Source organism: Psittacula echo (assembly GCF_963264785.1).
Source record: "Psittacula echo genome assembly, chromosome: 4".
In the NCBI taxonomy this organism is placed as follows: Eukaryota; Metazoa; Chordata; class Aves; order Psittaciformes; family Psittacidae; genus Psittacula; species Psittacula echo.
In genome coordinates this window covers 17,962,867-17,985,716 of record NC_137738.1, presented here as the reverse complement: position 1 = coordinate 17,985,716, position 22,850 = coordinate 17,962,867, and the positions used below count along the sequence as shown (strand labels likewise).

The 22,850-nt window shown below is 40.5% G+C and overlaps 1 protein-coding gene across 1 annotated transcript in view; it reads right to left on the bottom strand.

Annotated features, from left to right (window-relative positions):
- Positions 1-21,013, bottom strand: part of LRFN2 (leucine rich repeat and fibronectin type III domain containing 2) — a gene marked incomplete at its 3' end in the record, with an annotated part of 40,225 nt that extends 19,212 nt beyond the window's left edge. Inside the window, exon 1 of the mRNA XM_080616094.1 lies at positions 19,284-21,013. Within this exon, the coding sequence (XP_080472220.1) occupies positions 19,284-20,656 (1,373 nt within the window). The 5' untranslated portion in view covers positions 20,657-21,013. The remainder of the gene's footprint in view (positions 1-19,283) is intronic.
- Between the last annotated feature and the right edge of the window lie 1,837 nt (positions 21,014-22,850).

The window sequence follows — 22,850 nt, the reverse complement described above, 5'->3', positions numbered from 1 at the left end:
GCAGCTGTATAATAACATCACGAACCAGCCTTCAAAAGGACTGCCTGTGGGAGTAGTGTATCAGTCACGTCATTCAGAGATATATATCTTGCTGATTTTAGCCACTAAAAGCTTTTGTTTCTGATAGCTCTGTAAAAATTCATGTATCAGAGAGAGCTGGATTATATTTAGGCTTGTGCATCATCTACAAATGGCTCAGCCACTAAAAGATCCACCACCCTGGCTGGTCGGAGCTCAAAAATATGCCATTATGGAGAGACAGAGTCTTGACCCCATCCTGGCAATGCAGGAGACCAGTCCTCCTGCTTGGGGCTGTGGTGAGTCCAGCTCACAGATTCATTTGAGATGTGAACCCCAAGGAAAGGGAGAGCAGCTGTCACTCTGCTCTGGAAACCTCTTCTGGGGAGTCAGGCAGTCTGTTTGTGTAGGTTGTCAGCTACGCTCAATGTTTTTGTAACCAAAACAAAAGGTATGTGAGACTGTCAAAATGCTAACTGAAGGAACTCTCAGCTACACACTGTAAAGTTCTGCTTTGAAGATTAACAGAGCTTTTCTGGACTCATAACAGAAAAGCCTCCCATAGCTCTCTGAAGCTGTGGCTTATTTAAAAAAAGAGATCTTAAAATGAAGTAATTTTATTTGCATCTTTTATTTTTAATAAGTGTGTTCACAGGTTCAAGAAAAAAATAAATTAGCCTTTTCAGTTATCCATTTTTAAAAGCAGAACTTAGGAAGCTCTTTTTTATTGCTTGTTTTTCAGTAAAAACCTTTAAAATTTTAATGGAATAGAATATTATTTCCTACTTTTTTTTTATTTTATTTTATGTTGCATAATTTCATTTTGGGAGAAAAAGACGTACAATTTTCTGAGTTGTCCTACCTACAGATATTTAGAGTTAGTGATGGCCTAATTAAGAAAAACTTGAATATTTCTTTGAAAGTCAGTCTCTGCAAAGTTTTGGTGCTTATCCAAATCTGTGTGAACAGCAGTGAGATTTCCATAGCTTCTGAGGATGCAAAATAGGACCAGAACCCACAGAAAAAGCTGTTCTGTTTCCATTCCTGGGTTGCTCTACAGCAAAAGAAAACACCTCATGCTACCCGTGTGCTGGAGTAGAGAAAATATTGAATTTTTAGAGAACTTTGAGTGTTAACCCATCCTTAGGAAGCGATACTGCATTTCTTATCTCCAAGTCCTCATGGCAGGTTGCTTTCATCTGTGATTATCTCAAGCTTAGTTGCCATTATGTTTATGATAGACATATGGTATCAGGAACATCCTATGTTGACTGAAAACACTGTGCCCTAAGTATATACTAATCTACCTGTGCACAGTAAAATAATGGTTAGCATTAAAGATATCTCAAAATAGTAGGGTGGGAAGAGAGAACATATGGGAAAAAAACCAGCAAATCATAAAACACAGCCCCAGATTATTTGACTAGGAAACATTTAAATAAAAAAAAACCTTCTGCACAGAGAAGTCAGAACTCTTGTTCTCATAATTACACTGTTAGCAAAAAGTCTCATAAAACCTCTAGCCTGATAATTCTGAATAGAAAAAAAAGCTGAAGAAATCTCGGTTTGAGCACTGATTAAATCAGAAGTGGAAAAAGAGGGTCCAGTCCTGACAAGTGATCTGTTGTGACTAGCTCTACTCAGCTCTTGATTTCTAGAAAAATCCATAGCGGAACAAAATGAAAAGAAATAATGATTACAGTAAGCAGTTACATGCAATTCATATTTAGGAACAGAAAGGAGGAGGAAAGATAAACAAAATTCCGTCCCCCCCACATTAATCTCTATTCCTTCACGTTCCTTTTTATGTGTTCACATATCACGTTTTTCATCTTGTATCTTCCATCTTCATTTCTCTACCTTTAGCTAAACATTGTGCAGCTCTCTGCCTTTTTGAACATTAAATCATTAAAAAAACATGTATGAGACAGCACTGCAGATAAACAGCAATGTGTGCCACCTGGTAAGCTGTGCTGTCACCATGAGGAAAAAGACAAAAAGTCATGCACTCAAAATTGAGCAAAACATCTGAAAATGTACGAGAGATCTATTGTTTCACGGAAGTGTAAATCTTAGGGGGAGGATGTGACTAGGACAAGTGTAGTATCTATTGCTAGTGTCAGAAAATGACTGAAACATACGATGGCTCCCAGGACACAAACTTTAGCCCTAGGCTCTCAACTCCTGCAGCTGTGGCTTCATAAGGCAGAGGCAATTTGGTTTCTGACTGGCAGAGGGATTCATGGTTCATGCCAAATCATCCCCTCCCTGAGGGAGCTTGTGTAAAGTGCACAAGCATCTTGTATTAGTTGGATGTCTCTCAGACTACATGTTCAAAGCTCTTATAGGCACTAGATGGATGCATCTAGCAAAACCTCAGAATTCTGATGGCAAGGCTGGTTGGATACCCTAAACGAAACATATTTCTAGTGTTAAAATAGGGGTTTCTCCTAGATTGAGGAGGTTTTTCTTGTCAGGGAGATTAAAATGAAAGCTATTGCTGTGGGGAGCTACAATGTTCTTCCTCTCCCTGTCATTTGCAATGCTTTGTTTCAGGCCCTTGCTCTGCTCCTCCACCATGGGCCCTGCTCATTCCCAGTCACAGACAGTTGCCCCTTCTCCTTGAACACCCTGAACATATCTTTATCACTGCAGGGGCTGACAGCAGAAACAACATGCAGGGAAGGAAGACCTCTGTGGTGAAGGGAGAGAGAGAAAAGTGAATGTAATTTGTGGATTATTTTCTGGCAAAGAACAGCCACATACCCAGATCAGCAAGTGCCTACGTGGAGTTCGACATGAACCAAGGGACAACAAAAGACGAAGGAGGATGGGAGTCAGGCACTGGGAGTGGGAATCCCAGCAAGATAAGAAGGAGCTGGAATTTACTGAGTTGCTAAATTGAGGACTGTTGGAAAACTTTGAAGGTCAGGTTCTCACACCTGTGCTTAACCAATTATATGTTAGTTGTTAAGGGCCTCACAGATATGTATCCAATCACAATGGGCCAAGTTAGTGCAAACAACTTGAAGAAATAGTATATGAAGAGTTAGTTTTCTATAATAAATGGCTTTGTCTGATCACATTGATCTCCGACTGAGTCCCTTCCACGACAGTAATTAATTTAAGGAGCTTTGCTTCCGGGAGGAGAGTAACTCCCCAAGGGGCATGTTGTATGGTGGGGATGGGGCTGTCACTCCTAAAGCTGTAACATTCACAATGAGATTGATAGCAACATTTCTACATTTTCCAGCAAATATATTTTTCAAGTTTTCTTTCCATAAGCAAACAAAGCAACTTTTATGGAGAATTTTCAGCCTAATTCTTGACAGAAACAGATGTTGCAATATTGGAATTTCCCATGGGACAAATATTCCAGGGTTTGTTCCATTTTAAACAGGGCTAGAAAATAAAACAGAGTTGAAATATGGTTTGCTTCTTCACAGCCATTGCAGAGGCAGGTGGCTGGAGGGTGTGCTAGACAGATGTTTCATGCTATTGTAACGATTGTGAGACCAACTAGTGTGTTGTTTTATTTTTTCTCTTTTTTTAAAAATTAGTTGTTAAATCTGCTCCTTGTTCAATGTAAGAAGCAATCGATTACTTTGTGGTTCTGTTCCATTTTAAGGCAGATCAAGGATAGCTTTGGGTAAAAAGAGACACTAGCTTCAAAATTTCCCCAAGTTAACATCTCATGTTTGGGAACTAGTAAATGTGACCTGATTTGAAAAGCAGCCTGCAGCTTTTTTGAGTATATACTTCCCTGACATCAAGAATCTTAACCAGGTTTAGGCAAAAGGGAGGAAAATGGTGGAAGCCATGGAAACATTTGCAGACCATGTCCTCAGGGACTTTTCCAAGTTAGAAAAAGGACTGCTTCAATAGCTTTTCCTGGACTCACTTTGCTGCCCAAAAAACATGGAAAGTTTCTGGAATAAGATCAGGTAATGAGGGGTAGAAAACCGGTTTTAACCTAGTACAAATATATAATTTCACTAACAGACACATGAAGCTCTGCAAGCTTGTTAATCAAATCTTAACTGGAGAGTTATGGAGATGAGCAAACTTTTAGGAGGCGAGTCCTGATGACTTGCAAAGCTTGATGCTTCTCAGCACCACGCAGCTGTAAGCTCACAGCTTGGCCACCTTGAGCTACAGTAAGATCCTGACTAAGTTTATAATAAATGTAGGTTCCTAACTGTTTCATCAAAGCCCTGGCCTTGTTACTGTGACTAGGCACATCCAAGGGGTGCCAAGAAAGAAGAAGGAAGAAAATTGTCTACAGCACAGTCCCACATACACACAGTGAAAGCAGGGAGACAGCAAAAACTCTAATAAGACTTTGCTCAATAACACCTTTGATAATTGAACACCACCTTGTAACTCTAAATGGGCAGCTATGAAATAGCACAGGATGGAGAAGCATGATTGGACATCACCACTACAAGGTAATGCAAGACTTTGCAAGAGTTAGACATCACTAGTAAAAATACATAGGTTACAATTCCATGACACAACAACATAAAACTTACCGCTATGTGTGCTAATCAGGCCAAGGAGCAGCTCTCCTTGCCTGCTTCTCTGTGTTACTGCTTGTCTTCTTTGGATTTTTCAAGAAAGATCAGAAAGCTTTGATTACATTTACCTGTAACCACTAGTTCACCACCTCAGTGAGCACTGAAATCTTTGCCTAAAGTACAGCTAGCAACAGAAACAAGATTTATATACTGACAAACTAAGCCTGCTAACGAAAAGAATTTTTTTGTTTGTTTGGAGATGCAAAGGCCAGATTCAAAAAGCCTTATATGTGCTAGATATAATGTGTCCTTTAAAGGTGTTAATATGAAGATTGAAATAACTTTTTCTGGAGTAAAGCCATATAATTATTTTCCAAATATTATTGCAAAAATATCAACAAAATTTTGCAGAATTTGTAAGTCAGTGTGCTACTTCCAGGAGTATGAAGCTTCTGCCTTCCATACTGCTGTTCTTTTCACTCCGCTTGGATAACTGTCATATTTAAACACCCCAATGAACCAGTTATAAACATCTGTGCTACCACATAATGACATACAAAGAAAATTCTAGGAGAAAATCCAAACAGAAGCTGCTTAGGAACAACTAAATAAAAGGATTTACTCTGAAAAAATACTCCAACTCTGGCACAATTAGCTAATTAAATCACAGACAATATAATTATCTACCACGAGAGAGCCTGGATGGGGAAAACAAAGAGAAAAGGTGAAATGAACATCAATATTATCTTTTAGTTTAGAAAAAAACCCAATCAACAGCTAAAATTTCATATGCTTCCATTAGTAACAGTTTGTATTGCACAAGGTCTTATCACCTCTTCATCCCACTCTAACCTGGTGCTGTACAAAAGTGCAGTACTGAACCCTGAAATGGGACTGCTGTGGTCCCTCAGGCTTTTATTAATGCTCTTCACAGGCATGAATCCTGCTTCCAGTGTTTATTTCATCCTTCCTCTTGTAAACAGCTCTTCATCTCACAAAAGGCATTAGTGCCGCTGAGAAAGAAAACAGAATTTGAACTACTAGCCATATTTATAACCTTGTGACCTCTCCATGGCTCGTAAATGCTTCATCTCTGACAGTATTCAAGGCCAGGTTTAACAGAGCCTTGGGCAACATGGTCTAGTGTGAGGCATCCCTGCCCGTGGCAGGGGATTGGAAGTAGATGATCTTCAGTTCCTTTCCAGCCCTAACTATTCTATGATTCTATGTCCCTAAGCAAATCATACAAGAGCCAAGCATCTATCAGAGGTACCTCTGCAGCATTGCTCATGCCACTGAAAGTGCAGGAGGTTTGTCTGACCACTCAGAGCACGTGGGGCTGTCATTGCCCTCTGCTCAGCCAGCAGCCTGTGGTCGCTGAGGTGACTCCTTCCATGGTGGCTGTTCCTCCTTCTGCCTGCTCAGAGCAAGACACTGTCACACCATTGTAACAGCAACAGGAGGAAGCTGCAAGCATCAAAGGAGTGGGGGAGAGAAGCAGGGGTGTTCTTGTCTCTATTGCCTGCTCATCTTACCAAACACGTGCCCCCCTTTCAGGGATGAAAGTGAAGACACAAAGAAAGACAGGATGGTTTCAAGCCAATTACCTTCATTTCTCTACCCCTCTCCTGTTGCCCAACCCTGGCAGTGCTGTCAAATTCCTCCCCATGACACTCCCAGGCCATGAACCTTTGCACACAGCAGGCTGGAGACCCAACCTTGCCCCAGAGTAACCTGAAAGCTGAAATTCTGCCTGTACACACTCATATTAGCAAAATTCAAATTCACTTGGATCTGCATCTCAACACTGTAGTACAACATGCGGGGAGGCTCAGTAATCACTATCATGTGTACTTCTCATTCTGCACAAGCAGAACAAGCAGCTCCCACTCTCAGCACCGGCAGAAGGACTGATTCATCTAGCCTGACTATCTGAGGCAATCTGCCAGACAGCAGAGCTGCTGGTGGGGTGCCTTGATACTGTTAGCTGCCCATATGTCTATCGGGCAGCTACTGCCTATGCAATCCCCACTCTGAAAAAAATTCAGAGCATGGTTTGAGATATCTGCATAAGAACCAATTCCAAAATCCAAGCTGATTGAAAAAACAGATAATTAAAAAAAGGGAAAAAAGTGTTGGGTTGAACAAACAGCTCTTGTATTTGTTTTCTTGTCAAAATTAAGTAAATTATAAGGTAATAAATATATTACAAAATTAAAACAGGCAAATTCAAAGTGATGCAAGAGGAAGGGGAGGGAGGACAGATGGGCAAGTTCATCACAAATTCACATCTAGCGATGGCTGTCTCAAACTGTTCATCTCTGCACATAAACTAATCTGTAAACCAGAAGGGGGTTATGGTATAGCCTTACCTTGCTGTCTACAGGGTTTTTTCAACCACCCTAAAAGCACAGCTGTAACCTCCAGTGGATGAGCTCTCCTTCATCTGAGGATGTTAGCCAAGTATCTCTCTTGCCCAGCACCAATGCCTCTCTCTCTGTTGCTGTGGCACACAGCTGATTTTGCTCCACTTTAAAGTGCCCTCTGTCAAAGGCTGAAACTAATTCCCATTGCCTTCCATGGAAAGCATCTCTTTGTGGTATTCTTGTCAAATACTTTGGGACCTAATATGATCATGCTGTGATTCTGAGACATGAGCAGGGCTGTGGAAATGAGGCAGATCTATCCGCCTGTTGGCTGGGCTGCATTTGAAAATCAGAACATTTCATTTTAAACAGAGAAGTTTCTCAATGACATTATAGTTTCAACTATAGTACTAGCCTGTTATCCTCAGACAGGACTGGGTTACCTTTGTGCTTGGCCCTATTACAGATTATTATGGATTACAGGGAACATGTCTCTATTGCCCTCATATTAGACTGTAAATCAAGACATTACTATTCCCCCAAGACATACTGGGGGAAAAGGGTAATATGGCAATGAAATAACCCATATTATGTTTTCAAAAACATCCATTACCTAATATTTTCTTTCTTTGCTGTTGAAAATTTGATCTACATTTCTCCTGTGCTCTTTTAAGAACAGAGAAAGGATAAATGACTTCCTTGTAGCCTTCACTGAAAACCTACAACACTCAAAGAGTTACGTGAAGCATGAATCTGATTTCTGCCTCAAGTTTTAAGGTCCTCAGCTTGTCTGAAATCCTCTTCTTTCATCTTTCCCTGACCAGAGCATTAACACAGAGACTACTCATCATCAGCATCTCAATTAAAGCTTCAAAATAGATTTGAATGAGAAACAAATGTTGCATCCACCTTGTACTGGACCACCTGAAAAGAATGACTTTTGCTTACTCTGAATGCATATGTTGTGCTTATTATATGCAAATCCAAAAGTAACAAGGGTTGTAAGAGCTAAAGCCAATGAAGACTTTATGATATAACGTATTTAGTCCAGTGTGTCCATCCTTTTTTATTTTTCTGGTGTTGTGTCTTTTTCAGTTCTATATTTTTCAAATTACAAATTCTAAGTAATTTCTCTAAGGAATTAGAGCTGTATAATTTCTATCTTATGTTGGGGTTAATTGGTGCAATTATTGTATAAAAAGTACAGTTTTTCTGAAAAAAACCTGAACATAAGAACAGAAAGCCAAGTATGAAAAAGAAGGTATAATAGGAAATTCAGAACAAGCAATTAGATAGGTGAATCTGCAGCTATGGCCGTGAAATAAGGCCATAACATCTGAATATGCTTTAGGAATACTTTATGTTTTTAAGCTTTATATATATATATATATATATATATAAACTCTCTTGCAAAACACCTGTGGGTTAAAACAAATCATCCTCTCCATCAAGCAAGTAGTTTTCAGCCACTAGTTTTACTCTAGGGTCACCATTCTTAAAGAAGATTTCTTAGTAGTCTGGAAATTACCTAGATTGTTGGTGTCCCAGTTAAAATGAAGGCTGAGGTGAGGGGAGGGAGGAAGTTCTCAGATAGATTTAGAAAGGCTAGGAGTAGTAGTCACACTCTGTGGTCACTGATGGTTTTTCCATGTCTCCTAAAAGGACCGAGATGTCAGCAGCTGTGACACAAAATGGAGAAGAGATTATAGTGGATCTCTGAAAACACCTGGAACTTAATGCATCAGCACTGGGGAAACAAGGAGTTTTGTGAACCTGCTGCAGGCACCACCTGAAGAATTGAAAACTTGGACATCAAGTGGAGCATTTTGGGTGCTTAAGTGTGCATTACATATCCTAAGTATGGAGGAAATTACACATACAAAGTATGGAGGAAATTTGTCCCTCTACTCTGCTTTTGGAGTAATGTGTGCAGTTCTGGTGTCCTTGACACAAGAAGCACACGGAACTGTTGTAGGAAACCCAGAGAAGGATCACGATGATAATGAAGGGGCTGGAGCACCTCCCATATGAAGATAGGCTGAGAAAGTTGGGGCTGTTCAGCCTGGAGAAAAGAAGGTTGTGTGGAGACCTCACAGCAGCCTTCCAACGTCTGAAGGGGACCTACAAGGGATGTTGGAGAGGGATTCTTCATCAGGGACTGTAGTAATAGGACAAGGGGTAATGGGATTAAACGAAACAGGGGAAGTTCACAGTAGATATAAGGAAGAAGTTCTTTACTGTGAGGGTGGTGAGGCATTGGAACAGGTTGCCCAAAGAAGTAGTAAATGCTCCATCCCTGGTAGTGTTCAAGGCCTGGTTGGACAGAGCCTTGGGCTACATGGTCTACTGTAAGGTGTCCCTGGGAAATAGATGATCTTAAGGTCCTTTCCAACCCAAACCATTCTATGATTCTATGAAATCAAGACTCATTGTTTTTACTGTTCCTTTAAGGAGACCACACACATCTGTTGTATAGGCACATGATTACAACAAAGCCCTGATCTGAGTTTAATACTACTGAAGGTGCCTTTCCCAAGTCAACAGATTTCTAACCCACATTTAACAGCAGTAACAGCATCAAGAATGCTATATTTTATCTCCAAATTACGACTTTATGATGGGAAATTATCTGATTTGAAATGTGAGGAAGGACTTTATTATGAACATGTTGAAGGCTAAATCAGGACTAGTCCCCAGCCGTGAATCATGTTGTTTCTTCAACTGGTTTACCGATTACCTTAAGCTAAATATTTAACCTCCTTATTCCCCCATCTCTCTAGAAAACAATGGTAATCCTTAAAATACAAGATTTTCATACTCAACCAAAGCCCATCAGTCAACGATGGCTACTCCCTTCTGAGTGCTCAGTCAAGCATTTGATCAGTTACCTGTAACTATCAGTGCTAACTATTCTTATTTTACATGACTATGAATGACTTGGGAGGTTGTTACCATTAAAAGATCAGCAAGTAGCAACAGTTTTTTTCATAGAGCAGCACATGAACTGCTCTAAATCTGTCCTAGATTTGAAGTACAAAAGATAGTAGTAACTGTGCAACTCTGCTGGCTTCTTAATATTCAGGATTGGTATGAATTTGAATGTGTTAAAATTTTTCATTTAGAGATCAGATTGTTGACTCACCTGAAGCTTAATCAAAATCTTATTTCAATAGTTCTTTTAGGCATCAGATGTGTAGCTCATTATTGCAATGATGGGTGGAGACAGCTCCTGGTATTCAGGTTTGAAGCAGCCCAAGGAGGGGATGCGGCAGATGTTATAGGCAAGAGTTAGCTCATCCTGAATTCCCCTCAAGTAAAAGTTCTGAGCCTTTGAGGAGCTAAATAAATAATTAGCAGCTGAGATAAAATGACAGTACTGCTGTCTTATGCTGAAAACCAATTCTGATTTCCTTTCCACCCTGCACACTGCCCCTGGCTCTGGTGGATTTCTTCCCAGAAGCACAACAGGGGCTGTAGATGAGATTCAGGCTCTGTGTGTTTGTATTCAGCACCTGAGGCTGAGCTCAGGGGTAGAATTGTAGCATACAACCTCTCCACGTACCTCAATAAATGTTATTTGACTGCTGTTAAACTTTGAAGGAAATGAGAATGCCTCCAAGACAGTGAAAGATGCTGTCTTACCCTTCTCTGCTATGCTGGGGCACTGCAGAGTGGGCAGCAGTAATGCAAGCGCCCTCTCACATGCTCTCGCATATGTTTTACAGACTCACGTAAAGTGACGTATCTCCTGTAGGGATCAGAGACCATTTAGTATTTTGCCTTTCTGTGGCAATTATCAAGCAAGAAACTATTGGTTTGGGTAGCATCTGCATGGTCTGCCTCTGCTCATCATGAACTGAAGTGGCTCTCACCAATGGATTTCTCACCGATTTCTATACATTCACCAGGTGAATGATGGTTTATCATAGCAACCTAGGATTACTTTTGTAACAATACTAAGAGGTAAATCTACTTTTCTTTAACTCTTGCTTATTTTTCATTTATTCATTACATTTATATAGAAATATATTTCTTTTACATTTTATATTTCTATTTTCCATTTTCCACCTCATTATCTGGTAATAATATAATTTTTCTCATTTCCACCACATTTTCTTTCTTATTCTTCAAACATGTCTCAGATTGCAAGAGGGGAGAAGGGGATAAACACAAGTAGACAAAAAAAAAACACCCTAACCCTCCCTTGTCCCTGTATTTCTCTCAGCAAGAGAAACAAAATAAAAACTAAAGGCTAGATGAAGCTTTTTTTCAACAGATGCAAATTAAACCCCAAACCCCCCCAGTCTCAGAATACATGTTTCTGTGAAGCAGCTTCTTCATTACGCCTGATGTCTTTCAGCAAGCTTCCATTTGCTGAAAGTCCTCTAGGAGTCAATACACACTACCGCTGCAAACCACTCTCAAATGACCTGAAGTACCAAATATCCATGTCAAAAATTCACTGCTCTGCTTATACAAATTTTGCTTCCCTTTAGGACTGTGACTTCACTTTTTTATTTTTATACAGTTACTATCTCAACCTGTCAAATACCAATTATTAATACATGATAATTAATGTCTTCATGTCCTTCCTCCCAATGGTTGTTTTGGTCAGTGTCTAAATATATAAATGCTTTGACCAAATCAAAGTTTGTATCCTAGATACAATGCAGCCAGAATAACTGGCTCATATGCGGAGGCTTAGGAGGGATTTTTGTGCCAGCTGTGAGCCATGAAGGAAAGTTAGTGCCTAGTGAGGATAGAGACAGAGGTGGAACTGAAAATGGGGTAGAATAGTGGCAGGCATTTACCTGTAAGTCTTCATTTGAATGAACCCACTTCAGTCTGAATCATGAGTAAGGAAAGATGTTCAGGCCTTTCAGAATAAATGAATCCTCTGCCTTTTCTAAAATTACCAAAGCTATGTATTGCTAACTTTCCTCAGAGGGAAAATAATGTAACCATGCTTCACTACAGCATCAGGCTGTTGAGATTATGTGTTCTAACACAGCAGGGCATTGCTTCCTGTTTTCAGTCTTTAGCTGGTAGACCTCTACACAACAGGCTTTCATTTCAAGAAGCATTAGCAATCTAGACAGTGGCACTGTGGCACTGCTGTTTGAGAGAACATCCTTACACAATTTAGGTATTTCTGAAGTTTGCAGCACTTTCATCATAAAGCATTTTCTTACTGACATGCAGCTGACTGGAAGAGTACATGGGTATATTTATCCTAATACACTGTGGGAAATTCAAAAAATTACTTTCTACCTAAGTTAAAGTATCCACAAATACTGAGACTGAAGTTATTTTTTACTCATAAAGTGGAGTTGCACTATCACCTGACTGGCAAACTGCAGCTAATATTTAACTGAGAGATGACAGGATAGCAGTGGTTGGTGGAGTGATGTTGGTTCAGTCACTCTGTAAAGCACTTGCAGTAAAAGAAGCTGTGTAAATGTAAATCATTATTATACTGTTTAGGTAATCAAATCCATGGCACCATTGTTTAAATAGACTGGAGATATGGAGCTATTTATTCATACTGTAATGCTTAGACTGCATGCTACATAAAATATATATGGAAAAAATAAGCATTCATAAATATATAAAATACTTTTTCTTCCAGTGTTGAATTTATAAGCTAGGGAGACTATAGTGCTACAGTAATTCTCAACTTGTACTGCTGTTTTTATCACCCTTAGTATGAAACACCACAAAATAAAACATCTAAATCTCTCATAAATTTAATGGCAGTGCCGCACTTCAGATGCACGTTTTTAAGTGGCTGCATCATCACTTTAACTCAAAACACAGCCAGAAGGCTAAGTATGACCTGGGAAGTTCCTCAAAACACTTGCAGATTTATTCATCTTTTGAAATAGTAGTGAATTTCTATATTTCACCAATACCTGATGGCCAAAATTGAGATTTGGTCCCACATCATGCAGGGTGCTCTACACATAAAAAAAGACACAATCTCTGTCCCCAGATGCCTTATTTGAATTTAAGTGTTGCAGTTATGTAATGCTCCATCTTAATAATTCATGACTATTTCTGTTGCTGCAGACCACACAATGACTTCAAAGCAACATTCTCCCTACTCATTTATGTGGGCTCCTGGTTCCACAGTATCTTCTAATGCATTTATCCCTGTGAGGCAAGCCAGTGCTGTCACCTCAGGTAACAGATGAGAAACTGAGCCCCAAAGATTCTATTTTGAAAATTTTTACATTTTTCTGAGTCCCTTATTCAAAATGCATTAACTCTGCCAGTGCCTAAGTTGATCTGATTATAAGTCTGTTCTTAAACATCTGAAACACTTGTGAAAGGAGAGTCTAGGCTAAGACAAATCTACTCTCAACTTTTCCAGGAGCAGATAGGATTTCTATGATAGAGCAGGTCTCCTAGAGTTTGCCTCTTCAACCTTAAGTCTAAGTACATTGCTTTGAAGACCTTTGGTCTTTTTCCATCCCTTTCTCTCTTGGACACTGGTTACTCTTCCTGCATGTTTTTTATTCAAATAAGAGGTAATTTTCACTTGTGTGTTTTGCAAACACACTTCTGGTCTTCACCAAAAGTGATGGGTATAATACACATTTATTGCTATCAGTGTGTGTTTAAGGGTGGTTTATATTACAGAAAAGGATGAAAGCTGCTGCATTAAACCCACATAACTCTAAACATGCCTGAATTTACCTGGCTCTGGCCTTTGCAAATTGCATTGTACTTTTCTAGAGGGATAGTTACAATTATCTTTTCTTCAGAGATTAGCTCACAGTGCCAAAGGAAGTTCCGGCCTGAGCAGCACTGAGAATTACAGAAACACAGTGTGGCTGAGGCTATAAGAAATCTCTGGAGGTCATCTTGTCCAACCCCTCTGCTCAAGCAGGGCCAGGTAGGCGCAGTTACCAGTACCATATCCAAATGGCTTTTGAGTATCTCCAAGAATGGGGACTCTAGCACCTCTCTGGGCCACCTGTGCCAGTGCTCAGTTACCATTACAGTAAAAAAGTATTTCCTGATGTTCACATGGAACCTCCTGTGTACCTTCAGATGGTGCCTCTTGCCCTAGCACTGGGCACCACCGAGAAAAGCCTGACTCTCCATTCTTGCATTCTCCCTGCAGATATTTCTGCACATTGATGAGTTCTCCCTCGAGCTTTTACTTCTCCAGGCTGAACAGTCATAAGTCTCTCTGCCTTTCCTCATATGAGGTGCTCCAGTTCCTTAATTATCTTAGTGGCTCTTTGCTGGACTCTTGCCAGTATGCCCATATCTCTCTTGTACTGAGGAGACAGAACAATACTTCAGGTGTGGCCTCATCAATGCTGAATAGATAGGAAGGACTGCCTCTCTTAACCTTCTGGCAACACTCCTCCTAATGCAGCCCAGGGTACCATTAACCTATGGCAAAGATGCATCACTGGTTCATGTTTAATCTCATGTCCACCAGGACTCCCAGATCTTTTTCTGCAAAGCTCCCAGCATATTTGGTGCATGGGTTTATTCCTCCTCAGTGTTAGGGCTTGGGATTTCCTCTTGTTGAATATCATGGGGTTGCTCTAACAGCCAATTTCTCCAGGCTGTTGAGGCCTCTCTGGATGACACTGTTATATCAGCCACTCCTCACAATTCTGTGTCATCAGCAAACTGTTGAGGGTATACTCTGTGCCATCATACAGGTCATTAATGAAGATATTAAATAGGACAGGATGTCAAATAGGTTGTAGACCAGCACTGACTCTTGAGATGTACTGCTAGTTACCGGTCTCCAACTAGACTTCATGCCACTCATCACAACTCCCCTGGCTCAGCCATTTGTCTAGTTTTAAATCCATGCCACTGCTCATCCAGCCATACTTCATCAGCTTCTCTACAACAATCTTACATGACAGTGTTGAAAGCCATAGTGACTTCACGATAGTCCTCTACTGCTCTCTCACCTCATCTACCAACCTAGTTATTTCATCATAAAACATTATCAGGTTTGTGCTGATGACTCCAAATCACCTTCTTGTCCATCACATTCCTGGAAATTATACCCAGAATTAGTTGCTCCATCATCTTCCAGGGATTGAGGTGAGGCTGCATTGACTGTAGTTCCCTGGGTCCTGCTTCTTGCCTGTTCTGAAGATAGAAGTGATATTTGCTTTCCTCCAGTTCTCAGGATTTTTCCCAAGTGCCATGATTGTTCAAAGTTAATGTCTTAATGCTGACATTAATCAGATCCCTTAGCACTCATGGGTACATTCCATTAGTGCCCATGTATATCCAGCTTGCTGGATCAGAGCAGCATGAACCATGGCCACACGTGCCAGAAAAAAGACCTTATTATATGACAGTACTTAAAAAAAAATGAGTTGCAGTTCTCAGGGATTTTTTTTTATTTCCACTTCAAAAGGGCCTGCTCTCATAACCTGTGTATGAGCAGAAGACAGAGACAGCAATCTTATTTCTGTGGCACCTGCTGGTCATGGTGTGGCTTCTTAATGTTACCAACAATTGCCATTTTCTCCATCCAGGGTAGCATGGGTTTGAATAGCACAAAGGTGAGTTGGCAAAAGTTAAGGGTAGTGAAGAGGAAAGAAAAATTAAGGACAAATAAGCAACATAAATCAGAAAATGGGAAAAATACAGAAGGAAAAAAATCAAGAAAAGCGACTTAGACAAAACCAAACCCCAAACCCAAACAGCAAAACAAGGTTTCCTCTCACTCTGCCTAGAAAGAGAGGAATCCTGGTTCTGTTCCAGGTGAAACAATATCATTATCTTGACAGCAGGATTACTAAAACCAGTGCATGAAAAAGTCAGAGAGAGCTCACTCACGGGGAGACACATAGGTCAGTAAAGCAATGGTGTTCACCTGCGTGTGACAGACAATTCCAGCACAGGCCCCTGTTGTAGGGTCTTTTTCAACATGAGCATAGGTCAAAGCAGTTTCTGGAAGCTCTGAGACACCACTAAGAGTTAAGTGCATGCTCCATTAAAGAAGGAACCTTCCCTACTGCCAGTGGTGTGCAAAAGATAATATAGGATGTCATCTCTGAGCAGCCTCTGGTTATTGATCTGGTGCCAATGTTAGGGGCAGTTGCTGTCTGTGCAAGTTGACATTGACCAACCTGCCTCTCTGAGACATGAGCACAAGCTATCACTCCCTTTCCTCCAGCTTCTTCTTCTTGGAAGCCATGCAGAACAGAGTGCTGATCCAGGACTGTGCTCATCTGATTGGTATCAGAAACGTGCATCCTGAGTCTACTGAAAGAGATAAAGACCTGCTGCTAACTTCAGCAATGGCCTTGAGACAGCAAATACAAGGGAAGGTCAGATAGTGGAAGCAGACAAACCGTGCTCCTCCTGCTAATCCTCATTATGATGGCACTGATATATCTAAAGCCAAACTTCAAATTATTTTTATTTCAGCTCAGTGAAATTAAGAAGCCTAACAGAAAATGCTTGTCACTGCACCTCTGAATTTTCATAGGGCAAATCGCACCCCACTGAGGTCCCCTTTCTACCATCTGCATCTTCTACACGTGGAAGATCACAGCTGGGATAGAAGCAGGAATCGATCTGGTGTCCTGGGTAATGATCAGGAAAGATGTTAATAACAATAGGGAGGAAAGAACTTCTACTTTCACTCTTTCATTGTGAGTACAACATTAATGAAAAAAATCTTAGCAGAAGATACAGCAAGCTCTTGTCTTCTGTGCATACATTTTTTACTAGTGAAGCAGGATTCCTTCAAACTGAGCACAGCCAGTGTGCATAGTCCTGGCATACTGACAAGTCTTAACATATATTAAGTGCTCATCATTTTATCAGCTAAGCAGTATCACATTCCATGTAGTACATACACAGCATTTTATAGAGCAGAGAACTGCAGAAATCCTTTTCCCTTAGGTTTTTCTACATGCTCATTGCAGTGATATGCATCTGACAAATTAAAGCAAAACAGCTTTAGGTAATTAACTCTAAGGGGCTGAGTGGTTCCCTGACTGAAAGTCATAGGAGCTGGTTTTGATATTATGAGTGCCACTGATTACCTCTCAGACGCTGGACAATTCACTTCATCTTTCAATGCTTCATTTTTCCCCAGTGCAAAATATAGAGAAAAACAAAATCTGTTTTCTTTGATGAAATGCTTTTGAGCTGTGAATGTAAAGAGCTATGCATCATCAGTGAATCCTCAAAAAGGCCTGATGGGAGACTTTTGGAAATAGCACTGTTCTTCTCATTGTGCTCTTGGAAAACTGAGCCACAACCAAGTAAAGCAACAAAGGGCCAAAACCTCACTGAGAGGTGGCAGTGGGGACAGGATAAGAATTTATGGTTGCCTGACACCTTGACAGCCACTTGTTCCTCCAGACCAGGCTGGCAAGATGGCATCTTTCTCTCATTTTTTTGCTCATGGCATCCAATTCTCACCCCTCCACCTACTAGATTACGTGTCTTTGCTTCTGCATTGTTTTGTTTTGTTTACCCTGGCCTTCCTCCTTCTCAGCAAGTCAACACCACCAGCCACTTCCAACACCTAACAGCTTCTGCATTCTGGTTGCAGATATTCCTGTTCTCTGGGCCAAATTCACTATACAGTGTCATATGACCATACACATCCTTCAGAATATTTTTTCACACTTCCACTGGGCGCAGGATCTTAAATAGTGTTGAGCTTTTGCCAAAAGCTTTGCCTCAGGAATACCTGACACTGTCAAATTTTCTTTCATTCTATTCCTAATACTTTATCATTACTTAGTTTTATCTTATCCTTTCATTCTACTTAATTCCACATAGTTGGAAGTCCCAGAGCTAACACACAAATTCCTCTGTACCTCAGTCAGAGCAAGGCAAATAATTCCCACCTGCTAATTGATATGTTAATCATATTTTGATAATTGAGAAATGAAAGTTAACAGAACTGAAATTCTCAGATTATTTCATATTTGAATAAATAGCCTTTAAAAAGAATGTTCTTTGGACTTTCATGTTAATATTCCTACTTTTGGCAAAGAATTAGTTTGGAGTAGGTAAATAAATCACTTCCTTATTTTTGTTCTACAACTGATTGACACAAAAGCATTGCTAGAACAAAATTTTCTCTATGTAAACTAAGCATTCAGTTCTGGAAAAAAGAATTACATTTCACTGTAAGTGAGTTAAAAACATCACTCGAACATTTACTACCTCTCTTTTTGACTAGTGCCTCAGCTCTCACTCCAGGTGGTAAAAGGACAGAGTAGGCTGTAGGCCAGCAGACTACTGAAGAATCATCAGCTTTGACTATGTTTTGGCTAGAATTTGTTCTCAAATCAGAGTCAAAACTCAAATCCCATTATTCCTTTAGCAGATCCAGTTTTTCTCCGGTGGCTTCAGGATGCTTATAAAGCTACACGAATTTTTTGTTCTTGGTTTTACTTTGCCATGAGATTCTTCTGCTAGTAGCTCACACATAGCCAGGTAGACTTCAGCTCAACGCATCTGATACTGCTGTCTTTGCAATACAAAAGGCAGGGAAGTGTGGTTTCTAGGGATTCATCACTATCATGAACATACTATGTCAATCATTCTTCCAAGACAGAAGGAAAAAGCAGCAACACTGTTTTCCTTTGCTGTTCCTACCCATTTTTAATCCCTAAAATTTATTGCTTCTTCTCTGCAAAACCAAATCCTGCTTTACATCATTAAAAGTCAGTTGAGTTGTATAACTGCAGAAACATAATGAACATTTGGGGATTGCTTTTGAAATTATCTCTATCTCTTCTTGCACTTAATATGGTATAAAACATTAAATACCTCAAAGTTGTCAGCCATTAGTTGTGTAAAACAGATGTTCTACAGTAGGAACTAGTTCTTTCATATAGGTGAAAAATCTCTTGCTAACAACCCAAAATCTTGAATCACAGAATAATTGGATCCTGAGTTATGGGTAGACAGCACAACTTCCTGTCACATTGCTTCCTCTCTCAGTAGTATGTTTCAATCCCACCCACAGGAGGTGGAAAGGGAAACTTCTGACTTCTAGCCTGTCAAGTTTTTCTTTCTTTGTTAAGCTTCCTAAGGAGACTACCAAGTGTGATGCTATTTTTTCCTAAATGGGAAACTTTACTGAAAACAGCTGTGGTTAAAGAATGAATACTACAGAGATATGTAATGTATGACTTAGAAGAGGGATGAACAGACCAACAGATAAACTGAAAGATCCAGTGCAAATTTATCAGACACCACTAACGCCACACTACGTACTATAATGGTGGCGGTGTTACCTCAATTCTAAGTCAAATCAGTGACCTGAGAGTAGAAGGTCTGAAAGTAGAAGAGAGTGAGAATACCCTGCTTTCTGCTCCCTGCCATCATCAGAGGACCAAACAACAATTACATTTACCTGTAGATTAGGACTTCATCATCTGAGCAGTTGTACTGCAGCTGATACATTTTTACCCGAGGGGCTGACTTGCTCACTGTCCACTTGACCAAAGCTGAGGTAGTGGTCACATCTGACACCAGAACAGCCCTTTCTGGTGGGCCTTTTGTTTCCCCACGATTAGACTTGCTGGAGCTGGTGATGTCCGAGAGCCTGGATTTTGGTGGGGCTGCTCGGCCTGTGCTGTTGCTGAGATGAGGGAGCTGAACTATTGAGAGTTCAATTGTCGCAGTGGACTCTCCAGCAGCATTGGCTGCTATGCATGTGAAAGTCCCATAATCCTTAGAGGTGGTGATGAGGATATCTAAGGTGCCATTGTCATAGACAGCTGTCCTCGAAGAGTTCCCAATGAGGCGGTCATCAGGGGCCACCCAATGAATGATAGGGGTTGGATCCCCAATGGCTTTGCATTTCAGTGTGGCAGTCTGCCCTTCTAAAACCAGCAACTTGTGAGTATGTTGTGTAATTAGAGGAGGCTCACAAACAAATTCTTCCTCTCGTACGTACCAGAAGTACCTTCCTTTTAGACCTGGAGGAGAAGCACAAGTTTCCATATCATCATCTCTGTCAAGTCGCCTTAACCACAGTAGCTCACAGTTGCAATGCAGAGGGTTGCCCCCAAAGCTGAGAGACAAAGGTGGAGAAAATGGGGTAACAGCTAATGGAATTACTTGAGATCTGGCAAATATAGGGTCAGGGGGCAGTTTCTGAAGTCTATTGGATGTCAGATCCAATCTGGCCAATTTCTGAAGATCTGCAAAAGTCCCCTCTGTAATATAATCAATCAGGTTATGATCTAAACTGAGCTGGTGCAAGTTTATCATCTTCCTTATAGATTCCCAGGGAATGTTTCGAAGGTTATTGTAGGAAAGGTCTAAGTCTTCCAGTGTCAGCAAAAAATCTTCAAAGGCTTCATCAGAGATGCTGCTTAGCTGGTTGTTGTTTAAAATCAAATGCTGAAGATTAATTAAGCCTCTCAAAATATCCTCTCCGATGTCAGGCAACCTGTTGCTGTCCAGATGTAAAGACCGAAGGCTCTCCAAGTCAGTGAAAGAGTAGGGCTGTATGTAACTGATGGTGTTTCTTGACAAAGTAAGGTCAACCAGTCCAGACATATTAGCAAAATCCTGTCGGCTGATATTAATAATAAAGTTGCCCCCAAGTCGGAGTTCAACAGTCCTTCGATCTATGTCTAGTGGTACAAACAGGAGACCCTTAGAGGGACACAAAGTCCCCAGTGACTCAGAGAGGTTCTGGCAGACACAATATTTGGGACAAGCATTGACCATGACAGCCATTTCAAACACCAGGATGCTGCAGAGCAATTTTTCCATGGTAAATCACGCAACAGTACCTGCAAGAAATGAAAAGAGTTACAAGGAACATCAGCAGTTATGATAAAACTACCTTCCCTCTTCTGTTTTACCTAACATCTACCTCCAGAGAAACTTCACAGTGCCTCCTCTCAGGAGTCAGGACTCTGGTATGGGAAGGCTAAGTGTTAGAGCAATGTTTCTCCACATAATGCATTTCTTTCTAAAAAAAAAAGAAAAATAATAATAATAAAAAAAAAAAAGTGGGTTTGGTCCCAAATCTGAATGGCAAAGGAATTGTTAGTGTTTATGTCTGGTAACATGGTCTCGTGACTACCTATTTTCTACTTACAGTTTTAGAATTCTGATTGGGTAGCCGGTAGAGGACAAATCCTGCTGCCAGATTGCATGGCTTACTTAAAACCCTGAAAGATTTAATTTGGAATAATGACTGCTTCTTTGAGGGTAGAAGCTGTCTTATTGTAATTACATACTGCTGCATAATAATATGGAATTAGTCTGAAGGTTGAAAGAGCTGATTTTATGGACAAAAATAACTGCATATTTACCTTTCAGTAATGTGGTTAGTAATGACCATGTAATTATCTGGCCGGTACTGGGGCAAGTCAGTTCACCTGCACCCTGATAATAAAATTCATGATAGGCTGCATAGGAAGCAGAACCATTTGCATAATCATCACCTAGATTTACCCTGTGCTCAGCCAACCTACAGGAAGGATGATATCATCTAGCTCCAAAGAGAAGGGATGCAGGGGAAACCTGTGTTACCTCAGACTCCTGACAAGCTTTCTGATGGCTTCATGCTCTTATGCTGCAACCCTTTCTGTTTGTTGTGGTGCCAATGAAGCTTTTGCTGTGTCCACTGCCCCGCCTTGGGTCCTGCCTATTTCTCTTTGCATATTTTCATCTCACTTTTTAGCTCTCATGCTTTTTCAGCTTAAGGTGTAAGATATGTGTCTTTGAAGAATAAACAAAATGTATTTACAGGCTGACTCGGAGAGCCAATTGTGGTTGGGGGAAGTTGCAGCCCTGCTTCAGGTTTGGGAATACCTTACATAGGTTTGCTGACAGTCTTCCCACATGTGCAGGACATAGGTAAATTTGTTTTCTTTCTTTCTTTCCCTTGCCTGAACCCTGCTACCAAGGAAGGCTGAGGAATGGGCAGATCACTCTCCTCTAACCCTCATTCTCTGTCTGAGGAAAGGAGCAGGTTGACAGCTATATTTTTGTGAGGGATCCAAGATGGTGCGCTCTAATCCCCAAGCCCCTCGCTTGTGGCAGTAGTTACAGGCACAATTCAGGCTACAATTTCTAATGTTGACATTCCACCTCTATTTAACCCTTACCATATAACCACTGTCCTCTATCTTGGGCAAATGCCATATACCTTCTCATGCAGGTGCTCATAAGTTTTTGGCACTTGTGTTTCAAGAACAGTCATGGCATAATAAGAGATGAGAATGAGATGAGGCACCCTCATGCTTCATCAATTGCCCGTTCAATGCCTAAGCAGTGGATGGCAGACAGTCACCTATGCTTAAGCTTGTTCTCTTACTGCTGTACACATGATAGGCTCATACACAGTGTCACATAATGACTTCAATAATTAGTACTATGAGGCCACTCAGACTTTAGCAAACATGATGCAAGAAACACATTTCACAAAGAATTCACATTGCAATTATTTGCACTTCATCACACAGCTAAAATGACAGTTACACAGATGCATTATAATAATTAAATAAAATTATAAAAATTAGTTACTAATCTCCCAGTAACACACACCAAACACAAAACAAAATCTATCACTTCAGTAATTTTTTTTTCAAATCTTTAAACAGGTCTTGCTGCACCTTCCTGTGAAAGGAACGAAACCTAAGGCTCTATGTTTGGGGCTCTGCCCAAATGTGGATGATTCCTTTCCTGGGTAAGGTGGTTTGGTTTCTCTTCTATAGAATATCTGATATGACTCAAATGAGAAGCTGTAGAAATGCAAGATGTTGTAAGTGCTGAACTATGCACAGTGTGCTCTTTATGGCAAGGTTTTCTATATGGTGTGATGTTAGTAATTATGTACTGTTACTACTGTTTCATGAGAGAGGAAAGGACTGAAGCATCTGTGTTTGCTGAACTCTGCAAGCAAGATGAAAGTGAGATACTTTTAAAAAGGATGGCTTGAGAGAGTAATGTTACC